This window comes from Cydia strobilella, chromosome 6, assembly GCF_947568885.1.
Source record: "Cydia strobilella chromosome 6, ilCydStro3.1, whole genome shotgun sequence".
Taxonomy (NCBI): Eukaryota; Metazoa; Arthropoda; class Insecta; order Lepidoptera; family Tortricidae; genus Cydia; species Cydia strobilella.
In genome coordinates, this window is record NC_086046.1 from 12,285,396 (window position 1) to 12,300,749 (window position 15,354).

At 36.8% G+C, this 15,354-nt stretch overlaps 3 protein-coding genes across 7 annotated transcripts in view; 2 read left to right on the forward strand and 1 right to left on the reverse strand.

The window, feature by feature from the left end:
- LOC134742476 (ribosomal protein S6 kinase beta-1) overlaps positions 1–2,499 on the reverse strand; it is a 22,583-nt gene extending 20,084 nt beyond the window's left edge. Inside the window, exons 1-4 of the mRNA XM_063675673.1 lie at positions 2,200–2,499; positions 1,908–1,948; positions 1,538–1,799; positions 727–860 (exon numbers count right to left, since the gene is read on the reverse strand). Of these exons, the coding sequence (XP_063531743.1) occupies positions 727–860; positions 1,538–1,799; positions 1,908–1,948; positions 2,200–2,304 (542 nt within the window). The 5' untranslated portion in view covers positions 2,305–2,499. The remainder of the gene's footprint in view (positions 1–726; positions 861–1,537; positions 1,800–1,907; positions 1,949–2,199) is intronic.
- A 6,492-nt stretch (positions 2,500–8,991) lies between these two features.
- Positions 8,992–15,354, forward strand: part of LOC134742467 (phosphatase and actin regulator 4) — a 91,715-nt gene continuing 85,352 nt past the window's right edge. For 4 of the 5 annotated variants that reach the window (XM_063675648.1, XM_063675650.1, XM_063675651.1 and 1 more), the window contains exon 1: positions 8,992–9,254. In XM_063675648.1, the coding sequence (XP_063531718.1) occupies positions 9,164–9,254 (91 nt within the window). In that variant the 5' untranslated portion in view covers positions 8,992–9,163. The remainder of the gene's footprint in view (positions 9,255–15,354) is intronic. The other variant, XM_063675655.1, reaches the window with a different exon arrangement.
- LOC134742553 (uncharacterized) lies at positions 12,837–13,836 on the forward strand. The gene has a single exon (XM_063675769.1). The coding sequence runs from the start codon at positions 12,952–12,954 to the stop codon at positions 13,804–13,806; it is 855 nt and encodes a 284-aa protein (XP_063531839.1). The 5' UTR covers positions 12,837–12,951; the 3' UTR covers positions 13,807–13,836.

Consider the following 15,354-nt stretch of genomic DNA (forward strand, 5'->3'; position numbering starts at 1 on the left):
GCGAACCTGCGCTTTATACAGGTGTAGGCGGTGGGCCGGCGTGAAATACTGTCTCGATCTGTTGAGCACACCGAGCTTTTTTGAGGCTAATTTGGCCTTACCCTCTAAATGGCCGCGGAACTGGACTTCACTCGAAATGTCGACGCCAAGGATTCCAATACTGGCTGCAGCAGTCAGGGGAGTGCTCTCAAAACGAGGTGACACGACAAACTAACTTTTTTGCGGTAAACGGGCAATTCTGTGTCTTGGTAGGGTTAAAATGGACTAAGTTTAGTCGACCCCATTCAGAGATTTCTTTAAGGGAAGTCTCAATTTCAGACACAAGTTTGTTCCGGCTGTCGATGACGTTTTCCCGAGAGATATTGGTGCAGCCGGTGTAAGAGGCATCACCCGTACTATCATCAGCATAACAATGAATTCCACTGATTTGCAGCATGTCATTGATATGCAGAAGGAATAGCGTGGGTGATAGCACACAGCCTTGGGGGACACCAGCATTCGCAGACATGGAGTCTGAGCATTAACCGTCAACCTTTATGCTTCTGTCTGCTAGAAAGCTACTGCAGTGTATTTGATAAAACAACTTGTTTACCAAAATAGGAAATATTAACTTCAATGACAATACAGCTTTTTGATATTAGAATGTTTCTTTTCTTTATTTAGTATGCAAGTTTATATTTTAGTGTGCAAACAATGAACTTAATAAATAACTTGAGGTATACTAACCAAGCTGTGTCCTCTAGGAAAATACCTTCTCTCTCAAGATGCATAAATAGCTCGCCACCGCTTAAGTATTCTAAAATTAAGTATAGTTTACCACCTGTTTGGAAAGCATATACTAATTCCACTATAAATGGGTGCTGAAATAAAAGAAATATTTTATATGCATTGTCCAATACTGCTTTAAAGATGTTATAAGTAGTGCTGCTACACACATATACATACAGTTTCCCTAGGTTTATCCTAAAAAATGTCTGGATAAAATGGTTTTGAGGGTATCCAAACAATTTCATTTTTGAACTAAAATTAATTGTCTATGGTCTCAAATCAAGAAAACAATCTATTACATCCGAATCCGTTTATTGTGACTCCGCTTATACTGATTAACTGCTTACTATGACATAATTACTGTGCGAAGTTTCGTTAACATATCAAATTCTTTGCGACAAAGTCAGATAAGATGACTTCGCTTATAGTGACAAATCGCTTACTATAAATCCTATTTTCGTATGACCTATAAATCCTATTTTCGCAAAATTATGTCCAGCTATACTAACACATTCACTGGTTTTTGTGGGCATCCCCACGTCTTTCCCTGCGAGGACTTTTGGTGAGTGTGTGGCGTGTAAGTTGTTTTAGTTTTGATGATTCTACTGTATCAACCACCCCAAATTACCATTATTTGATGTTAGAAACTACCACATGGTAATTTTTACTGTCCTATTTATTAAAATTTCAAATGCTACAACTCCTAGGAATTTTTTCATTGTTAAGGAGTGTTTTAGATAATAATTTAAAACAGGATTCATATAAATACCTTTACAGCTTCCAAAATATTTCTCTCAGCTTTTGTGTGTGCAGTGTCTTTTTGATTTCGAACTATGGAAGCTTTTTTGAGAACTTTCATAGCAAAATGTGCACCAGCATCAGTTCCTGTTATTTTTCGCACTTGGAACACTTTGCCATATCCACCCTTTCCCAAAACTTTGCGCAGTTCGAAATCTTGAGGACCTAGGCGTTTGCATTGTCCTGGGTTAACATTGTCTTCAGATAGTTGAATTGTCTCAGAACCTTCTTGTCTGCAAAGTTCAACCACTACTTATTACAACACTAATGGCGTCATTAGATACCTAATAATTTTATAATGTACTAATTAAATAACGAAGCATTATAATTCGACTACTTACTCAACAATGCTATTCACGTGTAATTCGGGATCGTAATCAACCTGCATTCAAAACAAAGAGAGTTAATTGTTGCATGATCAATCACAAGTTTTCAATGTTTGTAAGTGATAAAATTACAAATAAGGATATATAAACATAAATGTAGACCAATACCCTGTATATCATTCATAAAAGTGCTACTTTTGAACCACGACGAAATTTATCCTTGAGAGTGTAATTGAGAATTTACTCGGTCATGTTTTTAGGTTAGCATCACAAGGACTTTGTTGGTTAATACAATTTGCATAAATACCTCATCGACTTCAATAATATCGTCCTCATCTGAATCTCCAACGTTTACAGTATCAGTATCCACATCTAAATCCAAATCAAAAACACCTGCCATATATGATGACATTCTATAATATCATATCAGCAAAATGCACTCTTTTGAAATAATACCAGAAAAGGGATTCCGTGTTGACAATAGTCTAACAATATTTAATAAAACGTGATTTAAGCACTTAATTAAAATTTAATTCAAGTTTACAATGCAAAAGTGTGCAAAAGTAATACAACTTCTGTCACGCAAATGTGAGTGAGAGAACCGAAAAGTGTAGAATGGACGAAATTGAATGAATGAAATTGCTGAAGTCACACACACACGAGTCAATGACCATTCGATGAGAAATAGCAAAAGTTTGTGACTTGAGAACTTTCTTTTCAGCAGATGGCGCTACTATTGGTCCAACCAAATTGTCACTAAAAAAGAACAAAAAAAACTACTCATCCTTTTCTTTTGGGTGCTAGTACTAGTGTAAAACAAAGATAATATGATTCTCTCTGTCTATGTTTGAACAAACTATATAGCCCGCTCAAGACTACGCGGCGCGAAACCGCGAACGCGAGTGTGGAGTCTAGTTAGCTAATAAGCGAAATCGACTCGACACTCGCGTACGCGGCTTCGCGCCGCCATTCGCGTACGAGTGTGGAGGGCCCTTATCAATATGGCCCTTATCAATAGTATAGTCCTTGTAGGATATAACCAAATGGAGACGTAACGCCTTGTCTGTAATTTTCTGTACAAAACAGTGCTGATTTTTGCGGGGGACGGGCACGTCAAATGTATACGTAACGTAAAAATAGCCATGTCAGATAAACCTCATACAATGTGTATGACCATTTTTTTAAATTATTTAAACAAATGCCACCCTCATAGTGGCTCTCTAAAAAAACTACAACAGACTAGTCATGTAGGGTAGGAATTAAGGCGGAAAGGAATAAAGGAAATTCGGAATTTAGAATAACAAAAAAAATGGTCAGGGCTATAACCGCGAAAATCGAAATTCGCAAATTGCGGGCATTTTTCTCTGTCACTCTAATTACGCCTTCATTGGAGTAAAAGAGGAAGATCCCCGCAATTTGTGAATTTCGGTTTTCGCGTATAGGTTAGGTATACAATAAGCGCGCTCCAGGCTACGCGGCGCGAAGCCGCGAACGCGAGTGTGGAGTCGATTTCGCTAATAAGCAAACTAGACTCCACACTGGCGTTCGCGGCTTCGCGCCGCGATTCGCTCACGAGTGTGGAGGGCCCTATAAATAAATAAATAGGTGGTAAAAAATCTCAGAATAATGACTAAAGCATAGAAGTCGGGCAAAAATGCTTCGCAAGTATGTATACCCGTACTTTACTTCCTTACGAATTAGATAATGTGCCGAAAAGAGATGCATATATGCTTGTTATTTCTCATTTACGTACGGTGTCATAAGTTTGATAATTTGCTATGGATGTAACTGTGTCGACTTTTTATATCGATAAATTATGCATAAGTTTATGTGCCGTGTTAAATAATAATCACGAAATTGGCAAATTGATAATAGTCTGGCTAATGAAAGTTGAACCTGAAAAAACGCGGCAATTTCAAGAAATCTGTAGCAGGCGGCTCGTTGAAATGAAATGAAATGAAATGCGTGGAATACAAGGATTGCATAACTTTTACACTTTTTATAATTTTCATATTCTAAAAATCATTAAAAAGTATAAAAATTATGCAATCCTTGGAATCAAAGAGCCGCCTGATATGAGGATTAATGAATGTACCTAATATAGCTTTTATCTCATTTGCAGTCTACCACTCAGAACCGTCTAACTATACCTCTCGTTTTTTTATCATTAGAAAGAAGGCGAGCGATCTTAACGTGTCGTTTTATCGAAAAACACTTTGAAAATAAGTCACAACAAATATAATATACGATCATTTACATACTTTTGCTTTCATAAGTAAAATATTGTTATATTTATAAAAAAACTTGTCAATAAAAAGACAGAGAGAGAGAGTTTACCGTTTTTTCTAATGCTAAAAGACTAAGTATATTTTCTAGTCATGTACAGTCAGCTGCAGAGAAAAGGCACCCCCCTGCATACAAAGTTCTGTAAGTTAGTATGGATGTGGGGTACCTTTTCTCTGCAGCTGACTGTACCAAATAGGAAATAATAAAAAAAACGTTCGTGTAATATTTTTTTATTATTTAATAATAGGGAATATTACGCGAAACTCGGCGTAGGTGGCGCCACTATCACAATCTGAGGGTCTATCGCGAAACAAGAAAATCGAACTTTCGTTATCTAACATCTCTGTCACTCTTGCGTATTCGAGCGATAAAGAGGCAGCTAGATAACGAAATTTCGGATTCGAGTTTTCCGGTAGGTCCCCTGAAAACTTGTCAAAAACCTGTTAAAGGTACAGTATGAATAAGTTACTCTACGGTGCACTAAAAAAGCTAGTGCTGCACTCTGGTGGCAGAACATTGCAGTAATATCCCCTATTCCTCGTCCTTTGGAAATCTGAAATAAAAAGTTTAGTTTTGTGACCAACAATATTAATAAAAGGAACATTCATCAATGATCATTAATGTCTTTTTTATTAGGGTTCCGTACCCAAAGGGTAAAAACGGGACCCTATTACTAATACTTCGCTGTCCGTCTGTCTGTCACCAGGCTGTATCTCATGAACCGTGATAGCTAGACAGTTGAAATTTTCACAGATGATGTATTTCTGTTGCCGCTATAACAACAAATACTAAAAAGTACGGTCCCCTTGGTGCGCGCGTCCGACCCGCACTTGACCGGTTTTTAGTATTAAACTATAGTCTGGCAAACACAATCTGTCAGTAAGTAAGAACAAAGAAAACTATAGGTACAGTCGAAGGCAAAAATATCGATCCAGACAAATGGCTTAAAAATATGTGAACACGATTTTATTGTCTAAGCGTACACATATTTTTGAGACTTTGGGAATGTATATATATTTATGCTCTTGACTGTACTCATCATTTAAAATGAGACAGTCCTGGGCCAAACTATAAGAAAGCTGTAAATGTCGATAGGTTATTGATCTGAGGTCGATACATCACTATGCCAAAAATATAACCTTTCATACTTAGCAGAAAAGTTCGAAAATATATGCAAAAATCTATATAGACTTGAATGCAAGTAATAATTACATAAACAACATATCGATTTCTATGTTTAGGGTCAGGTCCTATAAATAAATTTCTTCAAAATTGAACAAAACTCACCGATTAAAGGTTATCGGTTCGTGCGTATTTTCTTTTCTTCCTGTATGCGATTTACAGCCCTCGATAACACAAGACATTATCACAAAGGGAACTTCAAACCATTACAAATAAAAACTCAGCACGTTTTCCAACAATCTTTCAGGAATAGCAAAAATATAATTAAAATAAACCAAGATGACCGCTGGAACATCCCGAAATATTTCAACTAAAATAATACGACTATGTCAAGTTGTTACAGTTGACACCTACCTGTGAAATAACGAACATATATTTTATTTGGCTGGATTATATTATAGAACCACATAGGACCATTTGACATTTCCCTCAGTTTATCTTATGACAATACTGAAAAAAACGAAAGAACTTGCGGATTGTTGTCTCACTCACTCATAGACAAAAAGTAATAACGTGTTGTGAATACGATATCTTTTACCAAGCTTTTATTTTTGCCCGGCTTCTTTGCTTTAGTCATTATTCTGAGTAAAAAATAAAATAAACTATACTTTTATATTATTACGCATGATGAAGCAAGTTAAGATATTATAAAGATCAGGATCAATAAGTAAGGAAGGGATGTCTGTTGGAAAGGGAATATGTTTGGATTGTAAAGCTTCCATAAAAACAGTGCGATCGTTTAACGGACAAACGACGCATCGAAAGTGATATCTCTTTCTCGCTCTTACTAATGGGTGCGTCTCACAATGACCTCGGTGCGGTGCGATGGTGTGGAACGCCCATTAGACTGGCCTACGCAGGGCCATGGTGTACAGGAGCCAGACTACACACTCGCACAACTTCACGGTGATTTCGCAGTTTGGTTTGCGGCAAGATGGCAGAAAAGCGTCACCTGATCGAGTTTAACTGTTTATATCTACGGCATCATACGTGATTGATCTGTTTTTCATTTCGTTTTGTTGTAAAACCGTAAAATATAGAAGTTAGACCAAGAAAAGTCTGCACAGATTTTGATAGCACACGCAGTGCCAGTGTTATTTATACGTCATAATTTCATAAGAAGTTTGAAGTTCACAATAACACCTGCACTGCGTGTGCTGTCAAAATCTCTGCAGACTTTTCTTGGTTTAACTCTATCTAGCCGATATAATTTTTATATTCTAGAATTCATAATAAGTATAAAAATTATACAATCCTTGTAATCAAAGAGCTGCCTGCTACAGGTTTTTTGAAATTGCAGCGTTTTTTCATGTTCAACTTTCATTAGCCATCTCTAATACAATATAATGAATGGAATCTTGCATTGCAGGTTCGCGCCTCCTTTGATGCGGGCTGAAAAACCGACAAAAAACGGGGAACAAGGCGCGAAGGTGTGAACAATCTGCGAAATCGACGCCACACTTACGTTCGCGACTTCGCGCTGTGATTCGCACATGAGTGTGGAGGGGCCTTATGGGCTAGTATGGAGGGACCTTATGGGCTAGTATGGAAGTGCGCAGACGTAGCGACGGGACTTCCGGGAGACTTTTTTGTCCGCGGGTTCGGTGACAAGCCCGCGATGAAACTGTCTCCTTCCCTATTGGTTTCAATGCAAGTGCGCGCACGGGCGACAAATAAGTCGCCGGTCGGCCAAAGGGCCTACCGCGAAGCACGTTCGACATGTTGCCTCTCTGTCGCACTTGTAAATTCGTATGTAAGTGTGACAGGGAGGCAACACGTCGAACGTGGTTCGCGGTAGGCCCTCAGAAAGTCTCCCGCTTGTCACGTCGCTGCGCGCACTGCGCACTTTCATACTTACCCATAGGCTTGATGTGAAGGACAACTAAGTTGCTCGTGCGCGCATACCCTTAGCGGCTCGTCTCGTGTTTCGGTCACAGCTGGTAAGCTCGTCGAGTTGATAATAAAAAGATAAAGAATATTCATATAAAATGTATACTGCGCAATTTATCCGGTTTGGATGTCCAATGTGTTTTCTCTTTCACTCTTATAAATTTCGGTATTTCGCCAAGCTATGATGCCTATATACATGATGCCATGAATAAATGCCCGGTCGGTGATAAAGACAAAGCATGGTACTATTTTCTCTTTCCTCTTATAGGAATCGCAATAAGACTATCTTTCTCTATTAAATAGTGTCAGGCCCTTAATGCATTTAGTATGGATTGGGCATGACTGGTGGGGGTACTTGACAGAACGGGATAGTATCTTTCCATAGACATAGTATATACAAGTAGTTATAGATGCGCTACCGAGCGACCGGGGGTAAGAGAAAGAATATTCATATAACGGCTCCTCCAGACTATGTGCGTGAATCGCGGCGCGAGTTCGCGGAGAGAACATGTCGCGTCGTTGACGTATGACTCCACACTCGCAAACTTCACGGCGATTTCGCAGTTTGGTTCTCGCCAAGATGGCGGAAAAGCATCAGCTGATCGAGCTTAACTGCTAGTTATCTATGGCATCATACGTGATTTAGCTATTTTTCCAGTTTGTTTTGTTGTAAAACCGTAAAATATGGCCGCTTTATATAATATAATTATTATTTATCTAGCCACATATGAGTCAAAATAGTGTGTAATGTGGAGTTTTGCCACTTCGCGCTTCGCGCCTCCTTTGACGCGGGCTAATAAACCGACAAAAAACGGGGAACTAGGCGCGAAGGCGTGAACAATCTGCGAAATCGACGCCACACTTAAGTTCGCGGCTTCGCGCCGTGATTCGCGCACGAGTGTGGAGGGACCTTAAAATTTGGGCAGCATAGGATTTTTTCTCTTTCACTCTTATTAATTTCGGTATTTCGCTATCGCCTCCTACCTATGATGCCACCCGGGTCGGTGATAAGGACAAAGCATGGCACTATTTTCTCTTTCCTTATCGCAATAAGACTATCTTTCTCTATCAAAGAGTGTCAGGCCCTTGTATCTTTCAGTAGGAGTAGCAGAGATAGCGCTACTATTGTTTGGCCTTGTCACAGTTTAACTTTTTTTTTTAATAGTTTCGGCCTCATCACCTGAGCGCTTTTTCAACGCGCGTTAAAAAAGCGTTCAAAGCTTAAAGTCGAAAATCCAACAACGCTTGATAAAAAGCGCCATCGCATTCGTGTGAATACATAGTTACATACATGGTTATCCATTTCTGTCATTCAAACGCTTTTTTAAAGCGCGTTGAAAAAGCTCTCTTGCGTTATGGGGCCTTAGGGTGGGCAACAAATAACCGGACCAAACCAATCATTTTGTCGCATTGCGTATGTTCTGTCCCTCACGGACGCACGCGTATAGCTCATCTATAGGATCCTATCATCTATGACATTTCTTTCTCTATTTCGGGTTGCCTTTTCCATTCGTTTTATACTCTGTGGTATCCTTTCAAAAAATTCAAAACATAGGACTTCTGAAAATCATTTTTTATGTTTCGTAGTATTCAAATAATTTTTACAAAATTTTAGGCGATACTTTTAAAATGAACTACATATATTTGGTATAGTAGTTTCATTAATTAATCATTGATTAAGTAAAATCTTATAAAAAACTCTTTTTGTCGTAATTGGAATTTGAACGTACTTTACGATTGTTGAACGTTAAGTGAGGGTGTAAACATGTATTTAATGTGTTTTTATTATTTTGATTGAATATAGTTTTTCATATATTTCGTACATTTGCTTTGACTTTGAACAAATGTGTGTAAAATGTACTTATGCAATTCAACTTTCAACCAATTTTTAGTTATTAAAGTGAAACCTTTCAATGGCTAGTGACAGCGACAAAAGTTCGAATAATCTTGATTTGGATGGATATTTGAAAAACAACAAGAAACAAGGGAGTGGTGGAAATATTGGTAAGTTCTATTTTGCCCTTCGTATGATTTATTTCATTATTGAAAGGATAATTGCTTTCCTAACCTAATTTGCCCAGTTTCCCAGTTAGATTAAGTCATCACTGGCTATTTCTTCCACCTACATGCTTAATATATTTGGTCTGATCGGATTTGTAAATAATTTAAGTTTGCCGCATCATTTCTTAAGTGTATATCAACATGTAGTGTTATAACACTTACTCAGTGAGTCATTACATTACAATACCTACACTACTTGAAAATAATTTCAATATTCATTAGATGAGGATATCGTAAGTCAAATTTCATGCTTGATATTGTATGAAATACATCCCGTTATTAGTTTTCTCTGGTTTTTTTATGCTTGCTATTTATATATTTTTTTCCTGAAATCATTTATTGCCAAACATGCTGGTCTGGCCACCAAAAGATATTATTAATCACTTTATAAAATACTATACTCCCAAGTAACAAACAATATTTTTTATGTACTCTATACACTTTCTGTTAGTTGTGGATATTTGTACTAAGACATTATGTGTATATTGTGTATAATATTTATGAGATCATTATAATAATGGATTATATTACCTTTATACCCCATATCAATGTTTTTTGTCTATTATTTGATTAAAAAGTTTATAAAAGAAGACAACATGTTTACACCACAGCTGTATAATTGGCTTCAAACTGGGAGATAATCAAATAAATGAACAGTAACGTAGCTAGGCGTGGGCGAAGTGGGTCCTCACCCACAGCCTCATACTTAAAGGGGCCACGGAAGCACAGAATAACTAATAACATACTTACTTAAATTACTATGACATACATACCTAAATTTATAACAAAACAATTTTATAATATGAATATTGTACAATAATTTATTTATTATAATACATTTATTAATTATCTCATGTGTAATTAGAATAATTGTTTTATGACCTGATATTTTTTTAGATAAATTAATAATTTGCTACATACAATACAATAAAAAATATAATAATAAAATGTTATGAGTAAGCTATTGATATGCTGTGCCCTTACAGGGTCCATGTGAGACATTGTATATTATAATTTACATCTATACTGTACCATGGTTGCAATAAAGAATTATGAATTATGAATATAGTACTAATAAAATAATAAAATAAGAATAGCCTTTATTTCTGAAGTTTTGCAACAATCTACTTATAAATATACCTTATTGTTCTCTATAATTATATATATATTTACTATTTTCTAGTTCCCATCGACAACTTCAGCTTGTCCTCCGACATAGGTCTCTTCCAAGTCATTCCAGGTATCGCGGTCTCTTACTTTCCTGGTCCAGTCCACTCCGCCTATCCTTTTAAAGTCATCCGACCATCTACGAGTAGGCTTTCCTCTCTTCCTTTTGTGCCCCCTTGGGTACCACTCTATAAGGTCTCTTGTCCTCTTTTCTAGCCCTTCTCTGATGATGTGACCGGTCCACCGCCACTTCTGTTGCTTGACCTTTTTGACTACTCTCCCACACTTTGATCTGGCTCTAATTATGGACAATTTCACTCTATCCTTGAGTTTAATGTTTAACACGCTTCTTTCCATGTTGTTTTGACATGTAGCGAGCCTTTTTTCTTGTTTTTTCGTAAGTGCCCAAGTTTGGCATCCATAGGTGAGTACAGGTACAATGCACATATTAAAAACTTTAAATTTCTGGCTTGTTGGTATTTCTTTCGCCTTCAAAACCTCTTTTAATGACCAAAATTTCTTCCATGCATTTGATATTCGTTTTTCAATTTCCTTGTTAGACTGATCTGATGGTGATATTATTTGACCAAGGTATACATAATCAGATACATATTCTATTGTATTTCCGTTTATTTTGATTTGGTCTTTAGAGTTATTTGTCATTAATTTAGTTTTTGACATGTTCATGGACAGGCCGACCAGTTTGCTTTGTGTGTCTAGTTCTTCCAGCATCCTTACATATACATTCCAGTTCTTTGGGATTATCTGTACTAATAGTACTACCGTACAGAAAATTCACTCATTCACAAAAGTCATATTTAGGTATAAAATTATACCTATACTCGCCGCCTGCAAGCAAAATTGAAATTTATAACCGCGCACGAACCGTGAATCTTCTTTGCGCGCCGCAGTTATATGACCGAGCTGCGAGTGTCGGCACGGGGTTGTCACTTGACAAGTTTTTGTACCTATACCTTATATTATATTATTATATTATCCTTTATTTTAGACAGTAAAGTAAATTTCATATTTTTACAGTTCTTGCATATTTTATTGCTGTCTGTGTGCCACTTTTTGGCAAAAGGCCTCCTCGTGGCCTCCTCCAACCTTCTCCATTCCTATCCTTGGCAACTCTCGTTTTTTTTTTTTATACCACGTCGGTGGCAATCAAGCATACGGCCCGCCTGATGGTAAGCAGTTACCGTAGCCTATGAACGCCTGCAACACCAGAGATATTGCACGCGCGTTGCCGACCCTTTCGTCCATGTGCTTCCTGCTATGGCTTTGATGTCGTCCACCCATCTTCTAAATGGTCTGCCTCTTTTTCTTTTCTTATGGCCTGTGAACCAGTTCATTATCAATTTCGACCATTTTTATTTGCCTCTAATTGTATGTCCTGACCATTTCCATTACAACTTTTTTATTGTTTTGGTGACATCTTTTGTTTTGGTGAGCTTCTTTATGGATTCTATTCTTATCTTATCCGATAGTCTTTCCCCAGCATACTTCTCTCCATGGAGTTTTGGCAACAGACAGACCTATCTATACCTACTGATTTATTATTTTTAAGATAAATATGTAGGAATTACAAACGCTGATTCTGTAATAATTGTCATAATTTTTTTATCCGGAGATAGTATGTCTGATTCTCACGGAAGTAGGTATGCCACAGAAGTACTTATTCCTTTGAAAATATGTCGGTCAATATAGGAATTTATAAAAATGTTATTTCTGCTTCCTTGTTCTTCCGTTTATTCAGACATCCGTAAACAGAACAATATCTATAGATTTAGGTTTCGAAGGCATTATGTATTTTCAATTTTGCGCGAGTCGAGCGGCCGCCCATTGCCATACTCCTGCCCGGGAGGCGCGCCGGCCAAATGTTACCTAAACTGCGAAGTGACACCCCCTGCTATTGTATAGGATGCGGGGGAGGCAGGAGATCTACGAAAATATGGTTTTGTGGTTTATGGTTCGTAGGTAAATTATATATTATATATATGTAGGTACTTACGATTCTTTGCATTTTACTTAGTTATACTATAGTTTGGGAGTTTAGGAGCGGGCTTGACAGTTATACTATAGTTTGTCAAGGGACTGTCTCATTTCGGGCGTAGACGGAGAGAGTCAAACTGTCTTTGTCTTGCACTGGTGCTGGCGCCCAGAAGAAGGGGATGAGTGTAGTTTTTTTGTTTCCATTTACTAACAAGATTTGCTTGACTAACTATAGATTCATGGCCTTCGTCTAGCTGCCGGTTTTTCGGTTACCTGTTAAAAGTTGGGTTAATGTTTCCGAACGTGTCTTTTAAGTCTTAATCCGAACATCATTTCCGAACGTACACCTTCACTCGAGAACTTTGACAGATGTCAGTTCATGACTTGTAATATTTTTGTTCTGTATGCAGAATTAGAAACAAGACAAGCTGTAAATTTCTGTACCGGAAGAATATGAGCTAATTACACATTTCTGAAAATGAATTGCACTTTAGAAGAAAGCACGACAGAAAAGATATCGCCGCTGCTGGAAAAAATAATAAGTAGAATACAGTCGCAAAACAACGCGCATGAATCCACACAAAAAGATTATATGTTTATATTGATTGTAGTTTTAATGATTGAAAATGGATTTCTACCTATGAAAAGTGACTCGGAATTGTTACACAATGTTGAATCCCTTGACGCCGAGCAGTTGACCAAGTGGAAGAATAACTCTTCTATTTATGAAGCAGTTTTTTCTATGCCTGGCATGGAGAGCTTTCCACTCAAAGTTATAATGAGCCCTTTAGGAGCAATGGTCCTACTCAATGTTTTGATCAACAATTTAGACTCTGAGACATATTCAGTTTGTTTGCCTGTCAGTAGATATGTTGTGTCACCGCAGGCATCAAAAATACCAATGATTTTTCGAGATTTGAAACATTTGTCTACTGTATTTAAAAACAAAATTTTGTCTGTAGTCAAAAGTATTATTCTTACTCAATTAGGATATTCAAGTCCTAGTTTGATTGGTGTACCAGAAGAAGTGTTTATAAAAATAATGTTGTACCTCCCTGTTAATGAAATTATTCAATTATCAATGCTATGTAAAAGATTAAATTGTTTAATAGATAATGAGACTCTGTGGCATGAATTGTGTAAAAGGGACTTTGGTAATCGGCTTATTAGCAGTTCTGAGGACTGGAAAGAGGTTTATAGGGAGTTATATATTACAGAACACAATAGAAAACTACCAGAAACTCATCGTTTAGCAGGGAGTATGCATGATCATATGGATTATTCTGATTTTGTATCTTATATTGATAACCCCATGTGGGATGTAATAATATAAATGAGGAAAAAAACACATTTTTTTAATTTAATTACCTTCTCGTAACAACTGCAGTAGACCCAGTCATTGCACACATGTGCTTTACATAAATATTTTATAGTCTGTGCGGAAAGACAAGAGTTGTGGCAGAAACGGGAACTAACATTAGCAATATCATTATGGCAATCCAACCTTTGACACCTGTCTTGTAAAACGTAAACAAACTTCTGTCCAGGGCTCGGAACCGGTATTTTTTTAAAACCCCGAAATAGCCCAATATTTTGAATTTTTTTATGCTCATTACGTAGGACTGAATCATGTATTTAGAAAACAATTTTGCATTATTAAAACGTCCCATTAAAAAGGAAATTATAAACAAAAGAACGAAAAAGAACGTAATAATACCGGTATTTTTGTATGGTCATTAATGATCTGAAAATAACTGACAAATAGTTTTGATACTTTGCCATTTTAGTCATAGGTATTTATATGTATAATTTATTTCGGACTGAGTAAAAGTACCTACCGTATCTCGAATAAAAGACCATTTATTAGTCCATAATATAATAATATTATGTCCATGTGTATGTCTATCCATACTCATATTATAAATGCGAAAGTGTGTCTGTCTGTTACCTCTTCACGCTTAAACCGCTGAACCAATTTAGTTGAAATTTGATATACAGATAGTTTGAGTCCCGGGGAAGGACATAGGATACTTTTTTCCCAGAACTCACCCCTCAAGGGGGTGGAAATTTGTATGGGGAATCAATAACCGCTCAACCGATTTAGATGAAACTTGGTATGGGAATCTCCAAAATTATCCCCAAAAGATGTAAAAATGGGGTGGCAATTTATAGAGTGGACCAATTTGGGGGTGAAAAAAAGGATGGATTTAAAAGTAGATTTGTTTAAAAATTAAGGTAATTAGTAATTCCACGCAGACGAAGTCGCGGGTAAAAGCTAGTACGCAATAATTTGTAATCCACATGTCAGATTCAAGCGTCTGGTTATTTTGAATCTAGCTCAATCATAAATTACGTTGAATATTTTAGATTCAGAATTCGATTTTAAAGAAGTAAAGTTTTCTATTAAATTATTTCCTTATTTTTAAATTCGTATTGGTACTAGGTTTTGTTAGTTACGAAATATTCTTTCATATTTACCAGTGACTTTAGACAAAGTATAATATCGTGAGAGATCCGAAGAATCCCAATAAGGCCTATAAGCACGAAACTGGAATTCAAAGTCAAAGTCACTTATGTCGCTGTAAAATAAACATTTCAGGTTTCGCCAACCTTTTTGCAATATGCTTCTTTATATTGGCTTCATCACTATTGATAAATAAGGTTTCTTTTGTAAACTATTGTCGCCGACTCTTATTTGTTTTTAACAGATAACTAACATCAAGACATTTCTGACGAACTTAAACTCAAGAACTAACTTCGTGTTTTTTTCTTCAAAGATAAAGAATTTGATGCCAATGCATCTGGGGATAAAAAGGAACGCTTATTTAGTTAAATAAAAACTTAAATTTCTAAATTACATCTAAGTTTGTTCTTAGCTGGC